The sequence below is a fragment of the Balaenoptera acutorostrata genome, chromosome 12 (assembly GCF_949987535.1).
Source record: "Balaenoptera acutorostrata chromosome 12, mBalAcu1.1, whole genome shotgun sequence".
NCBI classification, from domain to species: domain Eukaryota; kingdom Metazoa; phylum Chordata; class Mammalia; order Artiodactyla; family Balaenopteridae; genus Balaenoptera; species Balaenoptera acutorostrata.
The window spans coordinates 86,422,187-86,448,953 of record NC_080075.1 but is presented as its reverse complement, the minus strand read 5'-3'; the positions used below and the strand labels follow the sequence as shown (position 1 = coordinate 86,448,953).

At 33.9% G+C, this 26,767-nt stretch overlaps 1 protein-coding gene and 1 pseudogene across 3 annotated transcripts in view; one reads left to right on the top strand and one right to left on the bottom strand.

The window, feature by feature from the left end:
• Positions 1–53: 53 nt before the first annotated feature.
• ROCK2 (Rho associated coiled-coil containing protein kinase 2) overlaps positions 54–26,767 on the bottom strand; it is a 147,619-nt gene continuing 120,905 nt past the window's right edge. For 2 of the 3 annotated variants that reach the window (XM_028162237.2, XM_057557784.1), the window contains 15 exons: positions 22,894–22,963; positions 22,059–22,162; positions 21,706–21,892; positions 19,619–19,712; positions 19,434–19,528; positions 18,464–18,643; positions 17,783–17,951; positions 17,269–17,445; positions 15,514–15,584; positions 14,420–14,508; positions 13,905–13,983; positions 12,593–12,854; positions 12,292–12,505; positions 3,595–3,692; positions 54–2,335 (listed from right to left, as the gene is read on the bottom strand). In XM_028162237.2, the coding sequence (XP_028018038.2) occupies positions 3,608–3,692; positions 12,292–12,505; positions 12,593–12,854; positions 13,905–13,983; positions 14,420–14,508; positions 15,514–15,584; positions 17,269–17,445; positions 17,783–17,951; positions 18,464–18,643; positions 19,434–19,528; positions 19,619–19,712; positions 21,706–21,892; positions 22,059–22,162; positions 22,894–22,963 (1,876 nt within the window). In that variant the 3' untranslated portion in view covers positions 54–2,335; positions 3,595–3,607. The remainder of the gene's footprint in view (positions 2,336–3,594; positions 3,693–12,291; positions 12,506–12,592; positions 12,855–13,904; positions 13,984–14,419; positions 14,509–15,513; positions 15,585–17,268; positions 17,446–17,782; positions 17,952–18,463; positions 18,644–19,433; positions 19,529–19,618; positions 19,713–21,705; positions 21,893–22,058; positions 22,163–22,893; positions 22,964–26,767) is intronic. The other variant, XM_057557785.1, reaches the window with a different exon arrangement.
• LOC102999075 (pantothenate kinase 3-like) lies at positions 5,260–6,430 on the top strand (annotated as a pseudogene).

Here is a 26,767-nt window from a genome sequence, read left to right as displayed (position 1 = left end):
GCACTCATGTATGTATATGAAACCAGCAACAGGGTATAAAGCAAATTCTTACCCAAGGTCAGAATTTTTTATTAAGCACATTTCCATTAGTTGAACAAACAACCTTATAAATCCTTATGTCAAACCATATAATGTGAAGACTCTTCATGGAGAGATTTTTTTCACCCCTTAGGATATCTTTTTCCCCCCAAAAAAACTTCACATTAATTTTCCTCGTATAGTTGCATCACACCATGATTCTCCATATTCTTTAATATATACAGCATTCAAAATTTAAACTTTTGCCATTTTTACTCAAATATTTCAATTACTCATGTGTAAACTTCAAATTATTTCACCTTAATAAAGTTTATTAAAAATATATATATATATATACTCTCCAATTCAGAATAATATGATAGAGCCTCCCATAGTGTAACAAAATCTTTATATAAAATATTAATTCAGTCTCCTTTTAACAAGTCTAATGAATGGAAATATTTATTCTATATAAATTTTATATATTTTTCATTTTTTAATCTTACTTAAAAAAAAAAAAAAAAAGAAAGAGCTGTGCCCCCAAACCAGAACATACCTGCAAGGGAAATGGCATGCATATCTAGTTTTAGCACAGACAGCATGAAAGAGTGCAGCCTGGATAATGTAATAACAAGATTCAGTTTCAATACATCAGTAGCCAAAGGCCACTCTTCAATTTCCACAATAGTATCTATAATTGGGGATCTAACTCTTTAAACACCCTACACTGACCCCAGAAGGAATCAATGAAAAATGTCTACTTCCTTCATAGAAATATTAGATGATGTATTTCAATATCACACCAAACTCTGTGTATGTGTATGTATATAAAGAAAGACTGATAAAAGACTACATAATTTTTTTAACTTGATTCTTACTGATGTACACTGTAGCAGTATAAAACATACACTTTTCTGGGATAATGAGAAATAAAGCAGGAATAGTCCTGCATAAACTGTAACTTTAACAGCATTTAAAAAAATAAAAATCAAGTTAAGTGCCTTTGAGGCAACTTCTTCCCAGTCACCAGTTTTCTTAACCCAATACTGAAATATTGCCATACACAGTTGTGTGTTTAAGGGATCACATTTAAATATTTAAAATGTATCTACAGTATGTCCTAGTTTTCTTTGTATTTGAGATAATTTTTGAATCTTGAGTGTGAAAATGTAAAAATAGTCACAAATACCTTTTTCAGAAATAAAAACATACCTAGGGTAGCCAGGAAATTAAAAGAAAACATTTCATAGTCACACACTAATACTGAGGTCTGTAAAAAGGGTTGGATGAATAATAGATATACATAAAAGATATATTAGTTCCAATACTATCCATTACTGTTTCTATCACCAATACTTAAAAAAAAAAATTCTCTTATACAATCAAAATAGGCTGACATTGTTAACTATTATGTGTAAAAATAGTGCACTATTTTTCTTCTGCAAAGCAAATTTGCATCCTAAGAGCTGGTAAACACTTGTTCTTTTTTTTTTTTTTTTTTAATACAGAAAAGGGTGGAGATTTTGAAAAAAATTAAATTAAGGCATTCAAAATGGGTAAAGTTGCCTATTATGAAGCATTAGGAAACTGATATAATTAACTTCAAACTTCTTGTTACAGTAATTGCTTAAACATGAACATGCAGCTTCCATCAGGTACACACAAATGAGTGATATAAACTCCAACATTATGGCTTTATACAAATGCATAGTTGCAACGGCAGTAAGTAATGATATCTGATTAATGTTTATAAAAAAATAAAGTGGGAAGTTAAAAAAACCCTCTTGCAGTATTACAGTACTATATAGATGTATGTGTGTGTGTGTGTGCGCGCGCATGTGTATATATACATCTACACACACACACACACACACATACACAGTATAATGGTCACTTCTTAAAGATGCAGTCTATATCACTGTAGTGGAATCCATTCCCAGATTCTTCTGGCAAATGTGCTGGTGAAATCTCTCTGCTGAAGCTGAAAAGATGATTTCTTTAACTCTTCTCAGTCCTTTTATGCAATGTAGTGTGAGTGGTGCTGAGAGAGCTTTATGGAACAAGTTTGGAAGAGTTGCGCATGATACTCTATTAACCAATCACTGTTGGTTCAACTTGTTGCTCCAAAGGAGCCCAGAAAAATCTATCCAACATTTAGAATTTATATTGCAGGAATAAAGGGAACATATATGTGTGTGTCGGTCTCTCAGGAAAATATAGCTTTTTAATAAATTTTGGGCCATCATATTTCAGTCTTGTTTCAACTGTAAGAATATGATCACCTTGAATAATGACTGCATTCATAGAAGGCAGTTAGCTGGAAAGAAAAGGAAAATAAAATTAGTTGATACAGTGAAATAATTTAAGAGATTGTTATCAGTTCTTTGAAAAGGCATTCCATTTACATCAAACAATATAGTCTTCCAACTACTATACTTTTAACACCTGAATCATGCATAAAACATATTTACTGTATTACTTTTCTTATTTTTAGGTACATGCAATTATATTCTTCCTCATATTTTCTCACACTGGCCACAAACATGACACACAAGTTTTAATATGGTTAACTGAATATTAGGGTGAGACAATATGTCACTGAATAATTCAAGTGAATGTCAAGTTTGACTTGGGGTTTAACTGTTAGCTGCCTCATGTAGCTGAAAGAAGAGTGCACTTATGGACCAGGTTCTACTTGACTGTTTGACCCTATGCCACATTTTTTAAATCTATGAAATGGGAACAAACACGTTGTAGTAAATATATGTAAAAAATACTCTGTAAATCCTGGTTATAAACAGATCCCAATAATGTGTGATTTAAGTATGTATTTTGCAACATGTTGCTTAGGTTAAGATAGACATTACTTCTTTTAAATTCATTCCATATAAAAGGTTTAACTCACGAGTTTCAATTTTCATTCAAATCTCTGTTAGCCACTATTAACCAAACCACATTTTCTAAAAGCACAAGAGCTTTCACAGCATATACCGTTAGCATTCCTCAGCAAGAGTAACATTAAATTTTCAAAAAGTAAACATTTCACATCACAAAAAAAGCCAGATCAGAAACAGCTAGTTCACAGCATTTATTAGACTTACAAAGTTTTTATGGTTTTAATTCTTGCAAGTTAGAAAGAAGGAAAGAGGAGGGAAGGAGAGAGGGGTGGAGGGAGAAAGGAATCCCATGCTATGTTCACAAACTAATACAGTTGTAGGAACTTGAAAACACTGTAAATTTTACTTCTCTGCATATGGCTTCTTTGGAATGAACAGAAAGTACCAGAATTAGCTCCATTTGTTATTTCTACATGTTTCATTCCTAAGATAAAAAATTACAATTCCAACTGCATTGAAAATATATAGCCAATAAAGAATCTGAACATAGCATTTCACTTTTATACTTAACATGGAAATTTCAGTTAGAAACTTGTCTGAAAACTACTTTTCAAATAAGTACTATCAAAAACAACTTAATAAAATTTCAAACTGGTCAAAAATAATGAAAACCCAAAGTGCAAACCACATGCACTACTTGGAAATACTAGAACAACTCATCTCTCATGTTTCGATTTACCCCATTTACTTCTTCAGAAATCAAAAACATCGTCATCATCACCACCATCAACGTCATCAAATGACCAATCCCAGTCTTTAAATGCCAAATCAAGCAATCTGCAACAGGAGGTTTGCAAATTTATACTCTAACACTCTTTAGAAACGACAGTTTAATATGCTATGATCAAAAAATCACACTTTGTGCTGTAAGCATTTTAACTTTCCCTTCATTGATAACAACATGTTTAAAATTAAGATGGAAGCACACAGGGAAATCTTCTTTCTCTTTACATGCAAATGCATATAATCATGTTGACCAGGTATGCTTTCCAAACTACCAGAGAACTGAGGACAGAGATAATGTTTAGGGGTAAGACACAATCTTCTTTCCACTGGGCCCACATGAAGACGTAACCACCCTGATGCCCAGTTTGATTTAAGAACTGAAAGCTCAGTATGTGTCAATGTTCCCTTCACAAAAGTGCCCAGTTAGCTCACATTTTCGCAGAATTGTACCATAAGCCCTAGTATGAAAGGTGAGTAATATTAAGAATGTAGCTTTCTCAATTCCAGCAGGACCCTACTTTTTCAACAGGTCACCAAAAGTTAAGCCTTCCATAAAAAAACTACAGATAAAGGGAAAAACACAGGTAGATAAGCAGCATTAGCAACTTATCTTGGCCAAATAAACTGGACTTAGAACAGGGGTATATGTGGTCTTTTCTTTCCAACCCAACCCAACCATCTAATAGTGCAATCATTTTTATTTTTAAAAATAGGAGTAACTTTCTCATTGTTTATAACTGTGACGTTCATGAATACATTTGTGCCAAGGACCCATCTATGGTCACTATGTCAGTGGTTCTTAAACTTTAGTGTGTATGATTTACCCAGTGCTATGTATAATGCATATTCCCAGGCCTCATCTCAAGAGATCCTGATATAGTTAAACCGGGGGTGGGGGGGTAGGGCAAGTATCTGCATTTTAAGATGAATTCTGAGATGAATTCTGATGCAGCTGGTTGACTTTGAGAATCATTGACAGAGTAGGTTGATCGATGATTACCCGACTCAAATTACTCCAATATGTGCTAAACGCAGAATATTTGATTAATAAGCACACAAACTTAGATATAGTTATTTATTCACTTAAAATATATCACAGCCTAGTACATACTCATACTCATTTTTTTAGGCTTACATGTAAAGTAACTTATAGCTATGGTTTCAACTCTACTACTTGGGAGACTGAGATCAGTAAGCCTTCCTGGGTATCCAAGCCCCCGTTTTAGCATACTTTATGAAAAATCTGCATTTCATATCCTTCCGAAACCTTTGAAGAACGTGTGGAGTGTGTGCCCATGTCGCAATCTTCAAATTTTAAAAGTCTCATCACTAGGCTATCAGTGTAATGCACTTCCCTTAAAACCTCTCCCTCCTCCCCTCCCACTCAGTCATCTAATTCTTGTCATTTCAATTTAAGAATCTTTCTTTAGAGTACCGCGGCGGCGGCTCGGGGGGCCGGGGCCTTTTGTTTGGGGCAGCGGGGGGAGGCCTGCGGCTTCCCCGGCTCGCTCGGTCCCGGCCGCCCCTCGCGGGGGTGGGGGGCCGACCCCTGGGCCGGGGCCTCGTCTCAGGCGCCCCCGCCCCGCCCGGCCCGAGGGGAGGAAGCGGCCCTGCCACCGCCGGAGTCGCCGCCACAGCCCTCTGCGCTCCGGACCGAGGCCGCCTCTCGCCCCTCGGGCCGACACCATGAAGATCAAGGATGCCAAGAAACCCTCTTTCCCATGGTTTGTCATGGACATCGGGGGAACTCTGGTAAAGCGCTCATATTTTGAACCTATCGCTATCACAGCAGAGGAAGAAGAAGTTGAGAGCTTAAAAAGTATCCGGAAATACGTGACTCCTAATGTAGCCTATGGATCCACTGGTATTCGGGATGTACACCTTGAACTGAAAGATTTAACACTTTTTGGCTGGAGAAGGAACTTGCACTTTATCAGATTTCCAACCCAGGACCTGCCTACTTCTATCCAAAGGGGAAGAGGGAAAAACTTCTCAACATTACACACGGTGCTATGTGCTACAGGAGGTGGTGCTGACAAGTCTGAAAACGATTTTCACACAGTTGGAAACCTCCACCTGCACAAACTGGATGAAGCTGACTGCCTTGTAAAGGGCTTGCTGTATATAGATTCTGTCAGTTTCAATGGACAAGCAGAGTGCTATTATTTTGCTAATGCCTCAGAACCTGAGAGATGCCAAAAGATGCCTTTCAACCTGGCTGATCCCTACCCGCTGCTGGTAGTAAACACTGGTTCTGGAGTCAGTATTTTAGCAGTCCATTCCAAAGACAACTATGAACGAGTAACTGGGACAAGCCTTGGAGGGGGTACCTTTCTGGGTTTATGTAGTTTATTGACTGGCTGTGAAAGTTTTGAAGAGGCTCTTGAAATGGCATCCAAAGGTGACAGCACAAAGCTGACAAGCTGGTCCGTGGTATTTACAGAAGAGATTATGAAAGATTTGGTCTGCCTGGTTGGGCTGTAGCATCTAGTTTTGGGAATATGATTTATAAGGAGAAGCGAGAATATGTTAGTAAACAACATCTAGCAAGAGCTACATTAGTTACTATCACCAACAACATTGGTTCTGTGGCACGAATGTGGGCTGTTAATGAGAAAATAAACAGAGTTGTCTTTGTTGGAAACTTTACGTGTCAATACTCTCTCGATGAAACTTTTGGCATATGCCCTGGATTACTGTCAAAAGGTCAACTGAAAGCACTGTTTCTAGAGCATGAGGGGTATTCTGGAGCAGTTGGTACACTTCTTGGGCTGCCAAATTTCAGCTAAGCATCGGGTTTCTCTCTGTTAATAAATGTCATTCGAGAGGAAATGAAGACCAGAGGTGTTATTACTGCATTATTTGTCACTGGGAACCAAAGGATAAAAGAGTAGCACTATTCCTGTTGATTTTTAAGTGTCAGAATGGTTAGCTGCTCTATGTTGCCATATTAAAAAGAGAGCTTCAGTAATGTGAAGTATTTCTAAGTGAAATGCTTTCCCTTTTGTATATAGCCGTGTTAAATCCTTAAATGCAATACAGCCTCTGATGATTGAGCCTCCTCTGAAAAAGATCTTCTGTTTATTTTATTTTATGTAGCCAACATTGGAGTACTGTATGTTCAAACATGAATCTTAAAGTCTCAGAAATGTTTAGCTCATGAAAAGAACTGATTCTGAGTATTTGTTACAAGTCTGTTCTATGTGTGCTTTGGTTACTAGTAAGTGGACAGTAACACACCCTGCATCGAAACTTACTGAAATGGCAATCAGAGATGATCATCTTTATGTGATTTTAGAAATGTTAAAGCAATATTAATTATCCATTACTGTTGTTTTCCAAACATATCTTCTCCCAAAAAGCATGTTTATGTGATCTTTCCCCAGAAGTATAACCTTTTTCAAATGTCATAATTTAATTGAAATACTATTGTTAAACATTAGTCTGAATTTTAAAATGAATCCTAGAAAATGCACATAATTGGTGATACTGCATTTTTTGTATTTTAAGTTTATCAGATAGTACATTTTAAAATGTTTTTTAATTGGAGGCTTAATTACTTATTTGAAAGTCCGTTCCGTGAGGTCCCAGGACTATTTGAATGGAGTATGGTTTATGTGTAGGGTTATTGGTAGGGTTCTGTGCTCTTCTCTCTATACCACATTTATCTTAGGCCCAAAGTTAGCCATTTCTGTTTAATTAGGTCTGAACCATCAAAGCTAAAGACTGTCTTCTACTGTGAACAGCAACAAAATCATTTATTCTAAACGGATGTTATGGAAATTTAAAAGACGAGTTGTTTTGAAACCATGGGAATCTGAGGCTGTATTGCAGAATTATAAAAGGATCAATGTTTCATACATTCTGGTAATAAAAGCATTAATAGTTCCCCCCCCCCACCAAAAAAAAGAATCTTTCTTTAACTTGGTTTCTTCTCTCCATTTTCACTGTCAATACTTTAGTTCAGAATCTCATTAAGTCAAAACATACTAATCTCTTGTTGAAAGCCTTCTATCAGAACAAAATCAAAACTCCTATAGCATAGTGAACATGGTCCTTTTCAATCTGGCTCAGAGCTTTCTCTCCAGTGTCATCTTCTACCACTTCCTGTTATTACCCTCTCCCCACGCTAACCCAATACAACATTACAAACACATAGGTAATTCTGACAACTAGTGCCTCTACACATAACATTTTGCCTAAAGCTGTCTTTTACCTTATTTCTTTGCCTGGGAAGTTACTTATCCGCCATTTTTTTGAGACCGTTCTTGATGTTTTAATGGCAGAATTCTCTATGCTTTCCTTTGTTCTCCCATAACACTTGTTCATGCCTCCATAATAAACAACATGTTAAACAGTATTGTAATTATCTGTTTGATTGTCTATGCTCATCCATTAATTGATCAATGGGTATACACTTCAGGCCTGTAAAACTTATTGCCAAATACTGCTTCAGAAGGGTTTTAGTTTTGAGTTCTACTAGCATTTAGTTTTGAGTTCTACTTAGCAGCACATGACTGGGCTTGTTTCTTTACATCTCACCAATACTAAGTTTCTTAATCCTTACTACTTTGGCAGGTGAGAATAGTTTTACAATATAGTTTTAATTTTAATTTCTTTGCTTAGTAATCAGGTTGATCACTTTTTCATATTCATGGTAATGCCTATATGTTCCTCACTAATTTTTATATTGGGAAGAGTCAATTCCCTTTTTCTAAATGACTTATATAAGAACTCCATGCACAAAGATACTAACCCATTTTTCGCAGATATATTGTAAAATATGTGGTGTTTTTAAATCTACAAGGCTTTAATTTTTGGTTAGTCAATCTTTTTATTTTCTTTCTTTGCTTTTATTATTAGGAAGTTCTTCTCTAATCCAAGATCAGATACATATTCCCCTATTTCCTTCTACTTCATTTATGGATTTATTTTTGACACCAAGTTGTATATAACTTTATTATTTTTTTCCCAATTAGTCTATTAATGTGCTAATATTTAGAACTGGAAAAAATAAAGATGAGATAATGATAAAATAATAGCTCCCCCCACCCTTAAGTTTTAACTGTATTGGCAATGCTTTATTTCTTAAAACTGAATAAACTAGTATTGGTTGCATTTTTGCTTTATACTTTTCTATGTGGCTTAAATAATTTTAAAAAATCTTTAAAGAAAAAGGTAATTAAAGAGAAATGCCCTCAGCAGGGACCAGTATTTTGTGTCTTGCACTGGAACAAATTAAGATCTCTCCAAACTGTCTTCATCAAAAGTAGGCATTTTATTCACAAATTTCTTACTTTTCCAGCATAGTATTTTAACTCAAAATTACCGAGGAAACATTCTTCTAGAATAGCATTTCTATACGTTGCTTTATAAACTGTCAATTAATTCAAGTCTACTTGAATCACTGTGAGGCAGTGAAGTATTACAGTTGAGAATGCAGGATCTGGAACTAGACTATCTGGATCTAAACTCATGGCTCTGCTACTTATTAGCTGTGTGACCTTGGGCACACAATGTTTCTGTGCCTTAGTTTCCTCATCTGTAAAATACAGACATAAATAGCTAAATCACAGGGTGGTTATGAGAATGAATGAGTTAGTACAGTTAAAGCTCTCAGAAGAGTGCCTAGCATATTATAATATGCCCTCAAAAATTATTTTATATAATAAAATTGTTATTTTATATAATAATAGTAGCTAACATTTATTACTTTAAAGCACTTCACTACAGAAAAAGGGAAGTGCTGCAAAGAGAGGTAAAAGGAGAATCAGAACAAAGAACGTCACAGAAGCCAAAGGAAAAAAATATAATGATGCAGTTGTTAACAATAAAAAAAAAAAAAAGATCAGATGAATATTTATGGGTACTATGTTTTAGTGTGTATAGAAATATATATATTTGATGATGTCTAATGAAGCCAAACATTTGTTTTAAGAAAGACAGCATGTGAGTTAGTTCAACTAAAGCTAGACTGACTAGTGCTAAGACTAATATTAAATAAACACAAATGAAGAGCTAGATATTAAATTACTGGTGATACACACCAGAAATTCTGTTCCTAGGTTTTCTTGGATAATCGTTTAAAGCTCTACCCGTTCGTCCACAGGAGTAAGTTATAAATTGGTAGGGTACTGCAGACCATCCAGTCCAATGCTTAACTCCCCGAGAGCCATGCTATGCGACATCAGACTGCATACACAGGACGGATCAAGGAGCGCTGCTCCCTCACAGTTCTGCCAAGCAGTCATCTAAATCAGGTGCACACCTGTGGCGACAGGGCACTCACTATTCTAGAGCAAGCCAATTCTTTCAATTTTGCAAATCTGACTGCTTGATAGTTCTTCCCAGCTGACTGAAAAATATGCCCCTCTGCTTGGTTCTTCCAAGGAAAAATCCTTTAACTCTTTATTGTTATTTATGATCTCCCATCCTTTCAAAACACTTCCTCAGAAGACTAAAATATCCTTAGTTCCTTCACTTGCTACATGTGTATGTAACACCTTCAAATGACCCACTACTCCCTCAGTAATTCTCTTCTGTATACCTTCCAATTTGTGTATGCTACTCATAAAATGTGACACCCAAAATGGAATGCAAAATGTAGGGTTATTCACCTAAGGATAGACACAGATACAATTTTATGAGTTAATGAAGCAATGGAGGCACAGATGTTAAAAGCAATGGAAATAATGTTGCAGAGGCATAATAAAATGCAAAACTGTATTTTAAATTTGCCCATCTTTACATTTAAAATTTTAAAGAGCGTATTAGATTTTAAAATTCCAAAAAAAAACCCTGTACATTTTACAGTCAGTTTTGGTATTAGTTTTATCTACATGCATAGTTGTGAGAGAAAGAAATCCCTATTACTTACTGTTGCTATGTAAAATGTATTAAAAAAAATCAGTGAAGAATGATTCGAAGGGCAGGGCCAGAACTAAAAAAAAAGTAACAAAAATCAAAAGTAAATGTGCTTTCAAATAAATCATAATGCTGAACTGGGGGGCAAGAAAATTATAAGTCAGCGAACATGAAAACTTACATAATTGAAAACATGCCTCACTTGGTCTGAAAACTGCTTCGTAAACTTATGTCTTAACACATGTACTGAAATCATTAACTTGTCAAATAGCACAAAAGAATAAAATATACTAAAAAAACTATAGCTCTTATAGTCTTGAATCTAACAAATTATCTTCCTTTCTAGAGTCTCAAAAAGAAAAAGAGTAATACCTATTCTACTCCATGAGTATTTTAAAGATCAAATGAAAGAATATATAGAAAGTTAAGAGAATATATTGGGTTGGCCAAAAAGTTCGTTCGAGTTTTTCCATAACATCTTACGGAAAAACCCAAACGAACTTTTTGGCCAACCCAACATATGGAAGCACATTGAAAGCTATAAAGCACTATATATTGTCAGGTATTAAAATAGCTTGGCATTTATGCATTAATGGTTCTACAATATTAATAACAGAAATTTAATTTTTAGATGTTTTGCACAGGGTACATGGAATGACCTTCAGTGTCTCTGAATTCTTTGAGTTTCTTCAGGTCAATTACTATCATATAATCGCTAATTCTATAATATTTAGTTTTATCATATCTCACACAAAAATTCAACATTTTCACTGCTGAAACACCAATTCTACCTTTGCCATTCTAAATTATTTCCTTGAGATATTAGTTTCAAGAACAGTTTCATACATGATGTTGTGGCTAGAATGAAAATATTTCTGATAATACAGCCAATGCACATCATTATTCATATACTGAAGGTCCTGTGTTAGGGAACAAAAAGGACACTTGAAATGAGATACATGATCTAAGTATATACTTTATCCTTTAGCTAAACAAATCTTCATGTTCATTTCAATGAATAGCAGTATTTATTTATAAATACTGTATTAGCTAGTAAGTCAAGAAATGGTTATTCTGAATCAAAAATTACTATAATGCAGCTATATGAAAATGGCTCCATCAAAATGTTTTTGTGCAATAATAATCTTTCATTACTCCATATTCCCAACTCCACCTCAATTATAAAAAATGCCCACTATATTCATTAGTTAATCTTTGCATTTTTAAAGCTGATCTGTATTACTCTTTAAATCTGAGACAAGTTATTATTTTAAACTTATAGATCTGAATTAAGATTTCAGTCCTGCCCCCACAAGTCTCTAACATAAAAGAGGTTTAAGAGGTTTGCAATAATAAAAACAATGTGTGTACCTGACACTTAAAGGTCTGTGTGTGCATCCTGTCTACTAAATCAGTAAGTTAAGTCAATGTGCTTATAAAATACTAAAATATTATGATTATGTATTGGGTTAGCCAAAAAGTTCATTCTTATGGGAAAACCCGAATGAACTTTTTGGCCAACCCAATACATATACATGACAAAAATGAGCCCTTCATATATTTTTGGTTGAATTTAATATATGTGTGTGATTTAGTAAGTAAATTTATTACATCCAGCTGAATAAATGAATGAGACATGCACAATGAGATAGTTTCAAACATTTGGTATTCCATAGATCATGAAAATACCAAAGAAAAATTGCAATTAGGAAAGTCTGTAATTTGAGTATAAATAGCAAAATATTTTTTTAAACACTTTAAGTTTTACCACACTTTAATTTATTACCTTGGTTTGTTTGGGGCAAGCTGTCGACTTGGCCGCCTAATAGACTGGTTTTGTTGTATTTTCATTGAAGTTCTAGGAGATGACCGTGCAAAAGGGTCTGGAGCTGGAGGCTTTTTAGGTATCTTTTTCACTAACCGACTAACCCACTTCTGCTGCTCTTCTGTAGAATTTGCTAATAACAATAGATTCTTTGCCGATGAAATATCATAATACACTATAAAGAAATATTTGAAAAAGATTAATATGTTTAAAATGATCTGAACATAAATAATATTGATGGAGCAAGTAATTTACTATTTACCTTTGCAAGGTGCTATAATTTCCTCCTTTTTATCCATGTGATCTTTATGACATTTAATGTGACAGCGACGGCACTCTAAAGCAGGAGGAGGTTTAAACATATGCCACAATGGCTTCATACATGCCTCACAATTGGTTGGGAAATGATACAGAGTAGGAATAAATTCATGTCCCTTGTGGCAAATATAATTTGATTTTTCTCCCACCGGCTCCACTGGAAATTCTTGTTCCTTCTTACTTTCCCCTTCGTTGGCATACAGAATCTATAAACACCAAAAAGAACAATGAATGATCTTCAAAACATAGGTTATTTTTTATGTAATAATGATTCTTATAGTGTAAATAAAATTAGCCTAAACTATTCAATGAGAAGAAAATGCATTTGATGTTCTAATGCTAGTAGGTTCAAATCAAGAGCTCAGATGAGAAAAGTCATTAGCCAGTCACTTTGGTTCACATTTCAAAAGAATCAATCCTGTTCAAATGATGCCTCCTTATTTTCTCCATGTTATCTTCCTATGTTTCAGCAATTTTATCAGAATAGGCTAGCAAAAGGTAAATCTGCACCTGATTAGTGTTAGAAAGTTTTTCTGGGAGGGAATGTTCAAAACACCTGAAGAGATGTGGCAATTGTATGAATTGAGGCTCTGTGATTCTCAAAAATAGACAACTTGGTGATAACTGCAAATATAGCTTTAATTGAAAAGATTTGTATTTGGAGAGTTGAGGAAGAAAGGAAAAGAGGAAAGGATGTATAATATACTCCAAATAAACATTCTAAGCATTCAGAAAGTAAGCAGCCAACTTTCCCACAGTACACCAAGCACAATGGCTTTTACACAGAAGGAACTCAGTAATTGTTGGTTTGACTAATTTTAAAATGGAAGTAATAAAGGGGAGAATTTGTCTTCACCTTAAATTGGAAGTAAAAGGGCTCCTGGGGGCAAAATTTAACTTCACAAGCAATTTTTTTAACTTTCTAGAGAGCTGAGCATAAAACTAAAAACAGGAGAACATTCATCCTCAAAAAATATCATAACCAACCTTGAACAAAAGGATACACAGCAAAGGCTAGAAACATGATATAAACACACTACAGAGTTTAACAAGTAAAATGGAGAGAAGAATTAAGATGTATCTAAATAGCATAAGCATGAAAGTCACAAAGGAACAAACCACCTTTAAATGGGACTAAAATTGAAAGATAATCTGAAAAAGCCCCAAGAATAAAGAAATTTGTTATGTCATGTCATGCTGAGAATGTATAAAGGTGAAAAAACAAAACAAACAAACCACAAAATAAAACGGTTTACCTGGAATATCCTTGGAATTTCTTTAGCATCTGCTCTATATACATCTGTCTGTGTAACTGGTCGGACATGAAATAACTTGCTATAAAAGATTTTTAATAAAGGAGTAAAGTATTACCAACGGATCAAATTATATTAGTTATCCTATACTTATGTCAGAAATTACAACTGACTACTTTGACCCTTGTTAGAAGGTCAGAGAATATCCTGCTCTATAAATTCAATCACTCCTTGCTTTTTGAGAAATTTCCAGTAAGTCAGAAATTTTCTAATTAGTTTCAGAAAACAACATATTAAAGACCCATGAAATAAAGACGTTTTAGCCAACTCTATATCCCAGACTTTCATCTGTATGAAGCAAAATAAGAAAATGTAACAACAGTATGCTAGCAGCTATACTATATGAGTATATACATTGTACTATATGACTAATAAATTACACTAACTTGACGAAAAGGTCACGTTACTCTTAAACTTTAAAAGATAAAGTTCCTAAATATTCTAATAAGAATACTTACTCTATATCTAAAACCATGTAAGGATTAGATTGTTCTTTATCCTGTTCACTGTCATAGAAAAGGATCTTTTTACTGCTTACAATCACATACTGTTAAAAAGAAAGAGGAAAGGAATTAATGATTGAAGTTAATATATATCTTATTCATTTTTCTTTGAAAATAAATTCTATATTAGCAATAAAAATCATAGAAAATATAAATTAAATACCTAAAAAGTTATCTTAATGTATCCTTAAAAAAGTCTTCCTCAAAATAACAATAAATGTACATACTTTAAACAAGCAAATTGGGGGGGCGGGGGGGAATAAATTCAAATATTTTTTGGACTGATTTCGCTTCAAGATCCAATAGCATAAGTAACCTTATTGCTATGGTTTGAATGTTTGTATTCCCCCAAATTCATATGTTAAATCCTAACACCTAATGGGATGGTATTAGGAAGAGGGGTCTTTGGAAGTTAATTAGGTCATGACACCAGAGCCCTCATGAATGGGATTAGTGCCGTTATAAAAGGGGTTCCAGAGAAATTCCTACACCTTCCACCATGAGGACAGAGCAAGAAGTCTGCAGCCTGGAAGAGGACCTTCACCAGAACCCAGCCATGCTGGCTGGCACCTTGATCTTGAACTTCCAGCCTTCAGAACCATGAGAAATTAATTTCTGTTGTTGACAAGCTACTCAGTCTGTGGCATTTTGTTATAACAGCCTAAGGCTAATAAGACACTTATCAAAAATGAACATAATATCGATAATCATAGTACCAGAGGAAAAGAAACAAATGGGACTTTCTGTCATATCCAGAGTTGTTTTCCCACTGAAACAACAAAAGCACCAAGGTCAACAGGCTTCTATTTTCCTAACACCAAAAACTATTTTATTATTAACAACATGGTAGTGATAAAAACGTTTTTTTTTTCCACAAAGATACATAAAGTTAAAAAAAAAAAAGATACATAAAGTTATATTATTCCAAATCAGAAAGTGCAAACAAGTTTTATGTGTCTAAAAGTTCTAGTTATATATATCTTACAACTACAAAAGTGAAATGGCTGTAGCTAAACCAAAAGCAAAACAAAAGAACCATTTTCAAATACCTTTTTAACCCATCCAAATTTCTTAGTGTTGTTTCGCACAGGCAATGAAAGCCATCCTTCTAGTCTTGATTCTATAAATAAGCACAAGATATGAGAATAAATATAACAAGTCTCTTAAGAAAATGAGGAATTTAATAAACTTTTAATATGAAAGTCACAAATCAAATATGCTGTTCAGAATTTACCATTATACATCATCTAAAATATAATAATAATGCAGGATCAGTATAAGCAAGTTATACAATGCAAAACAAAATCCAGGTTATATCACACTGGAAATACATATCCTGTAGTTTATACCGTCAAATGCCCTGTTAATTAAATTCATGCATTTGCAAAGTTCCACAGAAAAGTTGCAAAAAAGAAAAGCAGCTCTCTATTCTCACCAGTACACCTGAATTAGAATCCTCTATTTTTCCTTTGGAAGAAGGCCTAATTACAGGTATAGTGCACATCTTCTTTGAAGAGAAAACATTTTAAGTGAGTAATTACGTGTTCAGAGAAAATGGACTTTTAGAATGGCTATAATATAATGAAATAAAACTGTGTAAATTACAGATCAAATATGGCTAATAAGCAGCAATAAACCAAAAGATTCCTAAATTCCAAAATATTAAAATCAATAAAGTTCTAGTTCAACCAAGGAAACTCTCTGAACCCTTAGAATTTGTTCTAATGGTATTTGATCAGTTTATTTTAGTGAAACAATTAAGTGAAATAAGCATTTTTGGAGGTTATGCTAATAATAAAAGTGCCTATCACTTAACATCTACTATGCGTCTGAACTGTGCTAGACACTTTACATAAATCTTCGTTAACCCTCACAACAACCCCACAGAAGGTCACACAGGGACACGTCTCTGACTCCAAGGCTTATACTCTCTCTCTCACATCAATAACCTTCCAGACTCCATGAACAGAAATGCTGTCATTAAAAACAGCCATATTCTCAACTGTCTGGACATGGTCCTATGCCAATTCAAGGGACTAATCAGATGACCTCTAACAATATGGGTAAGACCGAAATAATTTTATTGCTAAGATCTGAAACAACTTCAGTATAATCACCTATGATTTATACTGATATATACCTGGGAAATGTGACAACAATGTAAATAAATATAGCTAGTTTACTTTGAATTCAACTAATAGATTAAATTTTACTTTACGTTCAACTGCTTATACACTACTTTCCTGTGGCATTTACTTTAAACGTTTTTTGTACTCCCACTAACTTTGTGTTAAACATAACAGTTTAAGGGTTTTCCATCTGGTTTCTTCACTTAAACTATAAATCTTTTCAGCACAAGGATCAGGTCAAATTGTCTTATGCTTTTCTTAAGGCCTAGCACAATGTTGACGCAAGGAAAACCTAAACACATCCTCTAAAACAGTCTACACGTGCTTTTTCTGTACTGTCATTCTTGATATGAAACTTCAGAAAGAATTTCTTCTTGGTTAAAAATGGAAGAAACAGACAGTGAAACAGTATGTTCTTAAATGATATAAAGTACTGCTCTATTTCTTGTAAGCTGAAAAAATAAATCTATCAATTGTAATAGCAATGCCATGTGAAAATACTTTAAAAAACAAATTCTTTGTTCATGCAGCAGTTTCTTTTTAACTGAGACTTGTTAACTGAGCAACTTGTTAGAGTTAGTGAATATTAGTTAATGTTACAACAATTTTTCAAAAGGACTAAAATTATGGGTAGTGGAAAAAAAACCCAGAGGCGAAAGACTTTCAGGATATCACCTGTACCATTAGGTTCCGATGAAATAGGTAAGTAAGGCACAGATTCTTCTTCTGAGTCAGAATCAGAGTCAAGAAGCATATGAGAACTGGAAGGCTTAGTGGCAATATTGAGAGAAGTAGAGGAACGTTGGTAGGTGAATGACATGGATTCCATAGTGTGTGACTGAGTGATATGAACTGAACACCCAACATAAAAGGAAGTAAGAATGCAGAAAGAAGTTAAGAAAAAATAAAATGAAAGCCTTAAAAGAGAGCTATGTACAATATATAAAGAGTTAATTTAAATAACTAAATATGTGAAATTTACATTTGTATTTTTAAATAAAAAATTTTGTGAAAAATAAATAAATAAAATAGTTTAAATTGTCATTGGAACCTCCACTCTAAGGAGTAGGTTTTCCCTTAAAGAAATGACAAATATTTTTCCTCAAGAGCAGTCAGTCAATGTCTTAAAACAATCAATTGATTTAACTTAAGACAAAAGTAAACATAAGGGCTGGAAACAAATCTGTACCTGGAAACCCATCATCTGCTTCAGCATCCCCTGGTCCGCTGCCTATACTGGAACTATCCAGACCAATATGCAAGGCCTGGAGCTGGGACCGCAACTGCTCAATGTCACTGTCTTTACTGTCCAGTGTCATCTGTAGTTCAATTCGAATCTGACTCTCTTCAGCTATTTGCTACAAGAAATCAAATTACGTTAAATTAACTGGATGTTATACATCTTATAATTTTGCTTCCTAGTTCAATAATACAGTAGTCTCTCCTAATCCAAGGTTTCACTTTCTGTGGTTTCAGTTATCCAAGGTCAAATGCAGTCTGAAAATATTAAATGGAAAATTCTGGAAATAAACAATTCATAAATTTTAAATTACATGCCATTTCTGAGTAGTGTGATGAAATCTCACATTGCTTGGCTCTGCTTGCCTGGGATGTTAATCATCCCTTTGTCCAGCTTATTCACACTGTATATGCTACCCACCCCCTTATAGTATAGGAAAAAATATAGTACGTATAGAGTTCAGTACTATCTGTGGTTTCAGGTACCCACTGGGGGTCCTGGAACATATCTCCCTTGCATAAGGGGTGACTACTTTAATTATTAATAGAAATGCTCCATAAGCCATAAAATATATACAGACATGAAAATAATTCTACTTCTTAAAAAGAAGTCTTCAAAAAGTATTCTTACAGCCTGCATTTCATTCAGTTCTTTCTGATACTTGATCATCTGCTGGGTCAGTTTTTCACGTTCAGATTTAAGCTCCATATGTAGCTTTCTATTCTCCTTTTCTTTTCTCCGCACATCTGTGTCACTACCACGCTTGACAGGTTCTTTCCGATTCATGATCTCGGCCAACTTATTCACAGCCTTAAAAACATAAAAGATTAGTTTGTAAATAAATAAAATATATTATGTTGATGATTTCTTGGTCATTCACCAATAGCAAGTTACAAAACCTTCCCTACACACAGGGCCACAAAGAAACACTTTCTATATTAAAAAATACACCCTCTTCATTACTCATCATCCTTTTCCAACCAATACTCTATTACTTTTTCACTCTCATATTTTCTGAGAACCGTAATTTTAAATGTGTATAGGTTCACTCTAATGTCACTTTCTACCACTTTGGGTTTTTAGTTCCAAGAGAGACTTCTACAAGGCAGATCTTCTTTTACCCTAGAAGAGAGTTGTGCATTGGCATCACACTAATAAAATACAACATGTGTCCAACCACAGAGCAGAGCATCTCGGACCCCACAAGTATTCATGCTGTATATACAATCATGAGAGCTGAGAAAAAGAATAGTTAATAATCATGGTGCCTTTTCAGAGTGACCCTTTTTCAGGCTGTCAGCAAATGGTCATTCTCTACCGTTTCTTAAAAGCAGAAAAATGTATCAGAATACAGTAAAAAATTAGGATGGACTGTGATTCCATATGGAAAAATTAAGAAAAACTTTAATAAACACTGAACTCAACAATGTTAATCAAATCTAGCTTCTCCCAACCTGGTAAAAATCACATAATCCTGACAGTTCACAAGTACTGATACCAACAATGACTGCTACAGCCAATCTGTAATGTTATAAGTAAAATGTAAAAAAGGTAAACTAAGAAAAATTTCAAAATCATATTTAGAGCATATTATACACACCTGAGTTTTGAGTGTTCTCTCTGTTAACAGCTGCTTCTCAAACTGTGCTTTAATAGCTGCGGCACTTATCTCTTCATCCTTCAACCTTGATAGTTCTGAAACAGAAAAATGTAAAAATTATACTGATAATTCAGCAACTGACAAGCATTAGGCATACTGAAACTGTTATTCTTATTAGTACATACGCTCTTGGGCATCTTTCCATTTGTTATTTAATTCTTCTTTCTCATTTGCAAGATTGGCAACATCACTAGTCAGTGTCCTATTAGTTTCTTCGAGCTAAGAAATGAAAGTAGAACAAAAATCATATCCTAATTTACAAAATGTTAAGTTTTAAAGCAGTACTTCAAAATGAAAATATCCTAGAATGTTGCTAAAACTCTTGTTTTTCTAAGTACATCTATCTCTACACTTCCTGCCTTTGTCCTACCTTACCAAACTTCACCCTTTATGAAAATTTTGCTAACCATACCGACCTTCATATGCACCCAAGGAAGCCAAAAAATTGCCCTCTTTCAAAAATCCTTAGCAGTATTTTAAATGAAAAACAATTTAGTAAACTAAAAAAAGCAAATACTATAACAAAGCTCTGCATTCCATCATGCAGAATAAATTTTAAAATCATAATTTAATTTCTTACCGAACATTGCTTTAAAACAGAAAATAAAATTTTACTAAAGAAGTTGACATTCTTTGGTATTCACTTCAAATCCTATTCCTCTTCTTCCTTCCTGAAGGACATTTTATTGTGAATTATGTGTTCATCCTTCCCATCCATGATTGTATACTTTTATTACATATATGTGAAATAATATAATGAGGTCTTATGTGATTTTAAACTGTCCATAAATAGCATCATACTGCATTTATCTTTCTGTAATTGCTTTCACTCAATATTATATTAAGAATTAAATTGTTGATATACATAAAGACCTAATTAATTCATTTTAACTGATATAGTAGTTCTATCTTCTACCACATTTCATTTATCCATTCATTCATCTATTAATATAACATTTGAATTTTTTGCTATTACAAACATTTATGCTGCTAGTAGTATTGTGTCTGAATTCCTCTAGCACATTTATCTTATTATGGACTTTCTTTGGATTATATGAATATTTAAAATTTACTGGAAATTGCCATACTATTTACTATACTATAGTGCGCCATATGAAATTTACACTCTGGATAGCAGTAAATAAGAATGCCATTTTCCAGACATCCTTCAAACATTTGAAAGTAGTCAGATACTGAATTTTTGCCAAAATGATGGGTATGGAATGGTATTTCAAAGTTATTTTATCCAGCCTTTTCCTAAAAAATAGTGAGGTTAAACATCTGCTCATATTTTTAGGTTTTCTTTTTTGGCCAATTTTTCCTTTGGATTATTTAACTTTTTCGTATTGAATTGTAGGAGTTCCACTTATATTCTAGATACTAATCCCTTGTTCAATAAATACATTACAAATATCTTTTCCCTGTCATTTATTTGTTATCTTCTGTTATAAGTCAATTTTGGATTCCATTTTAATACTTAAAAAATTTTATTTTTCATATTTAAAGTTCTTAAGATAGCTAGAATTTACCACTGTATATGGTAAATGATAACAAGAAACTAATTTTATTCCTTTCCACATAAAAATGTAGTTATTCCAAAACCATTTATTAAATCTGTATCCTTTCCCATTGATTTGTATACTGCCACTGACACCGTATGCCAAGCTCCTGTATGTGCATGATGAATCTATTTCTGGCCCCCCTACTCATTTCCACTGAACAGGATTAAATATCCCTGTTCTAGTGCCAAACTTTTAGATTACTGTAGCATTTTAATAGGTCTGGATAATTGATAAGGCAAACTCAACTACTTGATATTTTACTTCTATTTGAAATTTTTCTTGCAATTTTTTCAACCTACATATGACTATCTTCATGATTAAACTCATCTTCATGATTAGTTTTAAGGTTCTTTTAAACTAAGACTGGTTTAACAAGGAAAAAAAGACAAACTGTTTTCTTTTTGGTATTTCCCTTTCACTTTAGTCCTTTAACTCTGAATTTACCAACAGGTGAAGCCATTGGAAGTAGTTTTTTTTTGAGCCTCTCTCTGCCAAACACTGAGAAGCTGATGGTTCACTAGGTCAAATATCTTGTAGCCAGCATATACACTTTTTCATTTAGATCTATGTTACTTTCTTAGTATTTCTAAGGAAGATTTATGATACAGTAATTTAATTAGAACCAAAAAAGAACCAAGCATTTTACTTACAGATGCAATTGTAGCATCTTTTTCAGTGAGCTCCTGTTTGTGTCTAGCCATCATCTCTTTGATCTCCAGCTCTTTCATGATTTTCTCTTTTTCCAAATCAGAATATTGTTCTTCAGCAATTGAGCGAGCCAGTTGCTCAGAATCTGCTTTGGTTAAGGTAATCTCCAGTTGAGCAGCCAAGGAGTCCCTACATTTTAGAGGGATAAAATTTTAATGTTCAATTTTTTACTATGAAGTCAAATTTTTATCTAATTCACCTCATCAACAAATTTTTATTTGGAGTATATAGCAGGTACTGTTCTAGGAGTAGGGTTCATGGCTATGAACAAAAGGGACAAGGATCTTATCCTTACCTTTCATCCTGTAATTCCTGTTTCTTCTGCTGTAATTCTTTACAAAGTTTGGTCTTTTCTTCACATTCTTCTTTAAGTTCCCTAACCTGTGTTTTATAGAGGGTCTAAATAGCAAAATATAATAGAAATATGTATCATCATCATCATCATCAGGAATATTATTTCTACATTCAAAAGCTATCCAGACAAAAAGTCCAGTTGAGCACATACAAATATGCTCACAAAACAGTAATGTTGAGCCCATGAGCAAATTAATAGTTTAATGAGCTTTTCTATTTTCTGGTAATCAACCAATTAACTAATAAAAATTCAGCTAATAATTTAGAAGCATGATTTTCAACTGGATATCACAGTGAGATTTCTCATTAAATGACACAGATTGATAGGATGAAGAGGCAAAAAAAAATATTACTAATTTAGACAAGAAAATTTTATTGGCTTAAAATCAATGAAACAGAGGTGACAGTTACTACTTCATATTTTAAAACTGATCTCAAAAAGTACAAAGGTTAAAATGACAATTTTCTTTCTTTCATTATGAAAATATATTCTTCCTCAAAAATCAATGCTTTTAATCAACTTCATAGGGTATGAGTATGTGCCTAGAACCATTTTTTTAGCAATGACAATGGATTTCTGTTAAACTATCTACAGTCTCTTGCCCAGGTGTTCCTTTTGTATGTGTGTGGTACAAAACATTCATCCAAAATTCTGTCTGGGGTTTGCTATGAGAATCTATTCTAAAGACAAGATCAGTCTCCTGGTTTTGCAGCAAAAAATTTTTTTAAAATTCTACAAATACAACAATTTTCAAAGTAACACGTCTGGAACTTACTGAGAAATACTGCTCTGCTTCAAGCTGATCTTGGAGCTCTTTCATTTGCCCATCTGCATCTTGACGTTCTCTGTGGGGACATTGAATCAAAGGTTTAAATAAGTTAGACACATATTAAGCCAGCAACTCTTAAAATGTGGTCTAGGAAACCCGTGGGAGTACTGAGACCCTTTCAGAGAATTCATGAGGTAAAATTATTTTCATAATACTAAGAATCATTGCTATTTTTAAAGCTTTAATTATCTCAGTGTATATGGGCTTTTCTTGAGGCTGTATGACATATGATGATTTCATCACTCCAACAGCTAATGAAATGTGTGCTTGTATGCTCTTGTGTTTTAAAATTTTCTCAGTTTCAATTTCTAACACAAAAAATAACATTAGATATAACTCACAGGAACAAAAACTCTTTGGGGTCCTCAATAATTTTTAAGAGTATAAAGGGATTCTGAGACCAAATAGTGCTATATTAAACCAATAACACTAAATCACATATTCTCAGGCATGCATTTGTGATCAGCCATTTATGCCAACCAAGTAGCAGAATTAAAAGAGCACCTGAAAATTGATTATCTTAGAATGAGTGAAGAAATGACTGGGAGGGGGCCTGCAAGGAGGTAAAGAGTATAGGTTTTTATATCTAAATGTAAATGGTAACTGCACAGATTTGAACACTTTGTAAAAATTACTGAGTTCTACACTTACCATTTGTTTACTTTTTCTGTACATATTTTAATCTTCAATAAAGAAAAAAATTAAATAAAAAAATAAGTAAAATAAAAAATGAGCCTAACAATGCATTTAAGAGGTTGGGTTGAAATAAGTTAAAGTCTAGGCTTATTAACAAAATATATGTATTACAGTTATTCCAAGTCAAAGCTAAGAGGGAAAAAAAAAAGTTGGAGAACAACACAACATATGATATAATTAAAAAACAAAAAACACAAAATAAAATCTACAAAAAACTCAACCCTATAAATATGGTATACATGTACAGGTACAGGCACAGAAAAGGGTGTGGAAGGATTTTTCAAGTAACAGACTGTTAAGATATATTACCTCTGTAGAGATTAACTATGTCTGCATTCATAAAGGAGACCTTATATTGTTTTCTCTTTATCTTTTAATATAGTTCTGAATATTTTATGGTGAGAAAATATTTTACTACCTATTAGATATTTAAAAAATGTATACAGCTGGACTTCCCCGGCAGTCCAGTGGTTAAGACTCCACGCTCCCACTGCAGGAGACATGGGTTTGATCCCTGGTTGGGGAACTAAGATCCCACATGCTGCAGGGCCAAAAAAATAAAATAAAATAAAATAAAAATGTAGATAGCAAGAAAAAACTCAGAAAGATTAAATGATTTAATCACACCATCTTCAATTTAATATTACTTAGGACTTTCATCCTTATTGGCATTTAATATAATTTGGTCACTTTGTTTACTTACTTGGCCCTTCAACTTCTGGATAAAAGGGAAATTATCACTCAATGTCACTTAATTGTGTAAATTCTCTATTTTATTATTGATGAGTGTATTATTAAAGAATCATGATTTTTATTTCTCTGAGCGGAAAATGTGAAAGATACTAATTAATAACATATGAAAGAACAAGTTTTAAAAATTTAAAATCATCATCACCAGCTAAGCCCGCTTGCAGCAAACCCCAGTGTAATTTTAATATCATGATCTTCTTGAAGAGCTACCATTCATTATATGTAACTTTTAAAGCTCAACATTCATTAGGTATTTAAGAAAAAATATTTTTCAGAAAGTAACCACATAATATGCACATGGTTACACTTAGATAGTACAGACTAGCACAGAAAATATTCTAAGTCTCCTATCCATATCCATCCATGGGCTAACCCTATTCCCCTAGAGAAAATCACTTTGTTTCATTTCTGTGTATTGTTCTTTTTGGTGGTTACCGCCACATCTCAGCTTATTTCTTGACATACATTTTAATCATTTACCAATTCCCTGCTGCCAGATGTGAGAATTTAGCTCTTACCATCCCTAATGTAGTTGTATCACTGGTCTAAGTGACATAATCAAACCTCCATTTCCTATTGCCATAAGAACATGTCTAATGTGAGTCTTTTTTCATGTATCTTTGCTGGGTCCTTTCAATTTAAAGACTTCTTTTCCAGCTATAGGAAATTCTTTTCTATTATTTCTTTAATAATTTCCTCCCCTGGGTTTCTCTGGAATTCTTTGGTGCTAGAACTCCTGGAACAGTCTGTCTGTGTCTTAGCTTTTCTCTCATATCTTCTAGTTATTCCTTCTTGTTCTATGTTTTGTGAAATTTCTTTGATTTTTTTCTTCGAACCCTTCTAATAAGTTTACATTGGCAATAATTTTTCATCTTCAAGAGCTCCTTCCTATTCTGGCTGTCCTTTATTATGTCAGGTTCTTGTTTAATGGAAGTAGTATCTCCTAGAATCTTTGATCAGTACTAATTATTACCAGCAGGTTTTTAAAATTTGTGCTTTCTTTTTGTTAAGTTCTCTTCTATTCTTTGATATATGTTTCATCTGGTGGCACTTTTTCTTCTTCTTTATCATAGTCTTTCTCTTTCATACTGCAGGCTTTCCTCAAATGCCTAGTGATGAGTAACCAGGAGGCATCAGAAATTTTAATCTCTGGGTACAGGGGAGGGGTTTTCTAAATAGCAAACTTCAGTTTAAAATGAGAGGCTTAGGAAGTCAGTCATAAACAGGAAGACCACTAAATGCCAGAATGAGAAAGGCTTTTCTTTGAGCTGCTGACCCCATACTAGCTGTTCTAATTATCCACAGAGGGTATGCCCCATTTCTTCAGAGGGAATGCTCTGTAGGAACCCTAGTGGTGGCAATGCCTGAATACAGACATTTCTGCAAGGGGTAGTGGCAGAGTATGAACAGCAGATTGCTCCAATTGTAACATCACATCTTACTCCAGCCCTCCAAGGTATTTGCTTTGAATAATGAAACATTTTTCTTCTTCACCTATATCCCACTTCATATATACTCCTGGCTCTTGCTTCCGCTGCTCTACTTCATTAGGCAGAAGGTTTCCACCCACCTGCCACTATCTCATTAACTAATTTCCTGTCCTCCAATCCACTGGAATGACATGATGTGGGTTTACACATTTAAAAAATTCCTCTACTAGAGTTTTATTGGAATCTTGGAAGGAAGAAAAGAAGTCTACGTTGGCCATTTTCAAGTGCAAGCCTACATAGCACTTCATATGTAAATTCTCATTGCGTATATATATATTTAACTTTGTATTCCAATTATTTATGTACTTGCCTTACCTCTTCCTAAGGAATAATTTCTGATAAAATGCTAGTAAGCTTAAGGGTAGGAAATACATCTGACTCATCTTTGAATCTCCCATAGTGGTTATCAGTGCCTTACACATGATAGATATGCATTCATTCATGCAACACTTATTGAGGATGTCTTATGTGCAAGAAATTAATCAAGGGTTGGAGATAGCAAAATATAAGTGTGGTTTTTCTTTTTTTTTTGCCATTCAATGAATTTATACTCTGTTAGGTGATTAAGACAGCAGATGTGGGTATCTTTGGCGAGGAGGGGTTAGGAACTGAGGGATTAAGAAACAATAGATCCAAGTGCACTTATGAAGAAAATAACAGGCATATATACTAAGTAGCATAAATTAGGTATAAACAAAGAGTAATTAGAACAGGAGAAGAAACACAGTCTAGATATTTAACTAGCTCTTGTATTCATATAAACATTGCTGTTAGAATAAATACTATGGAGAATAGCTGTGCAGTCAAATAGTTTTAAAGACTGTGTTCCCTAAAACTGAGGATCCACAGTTTAGGCTCCTGACCAAAGCCAGGCAAATGAGTTC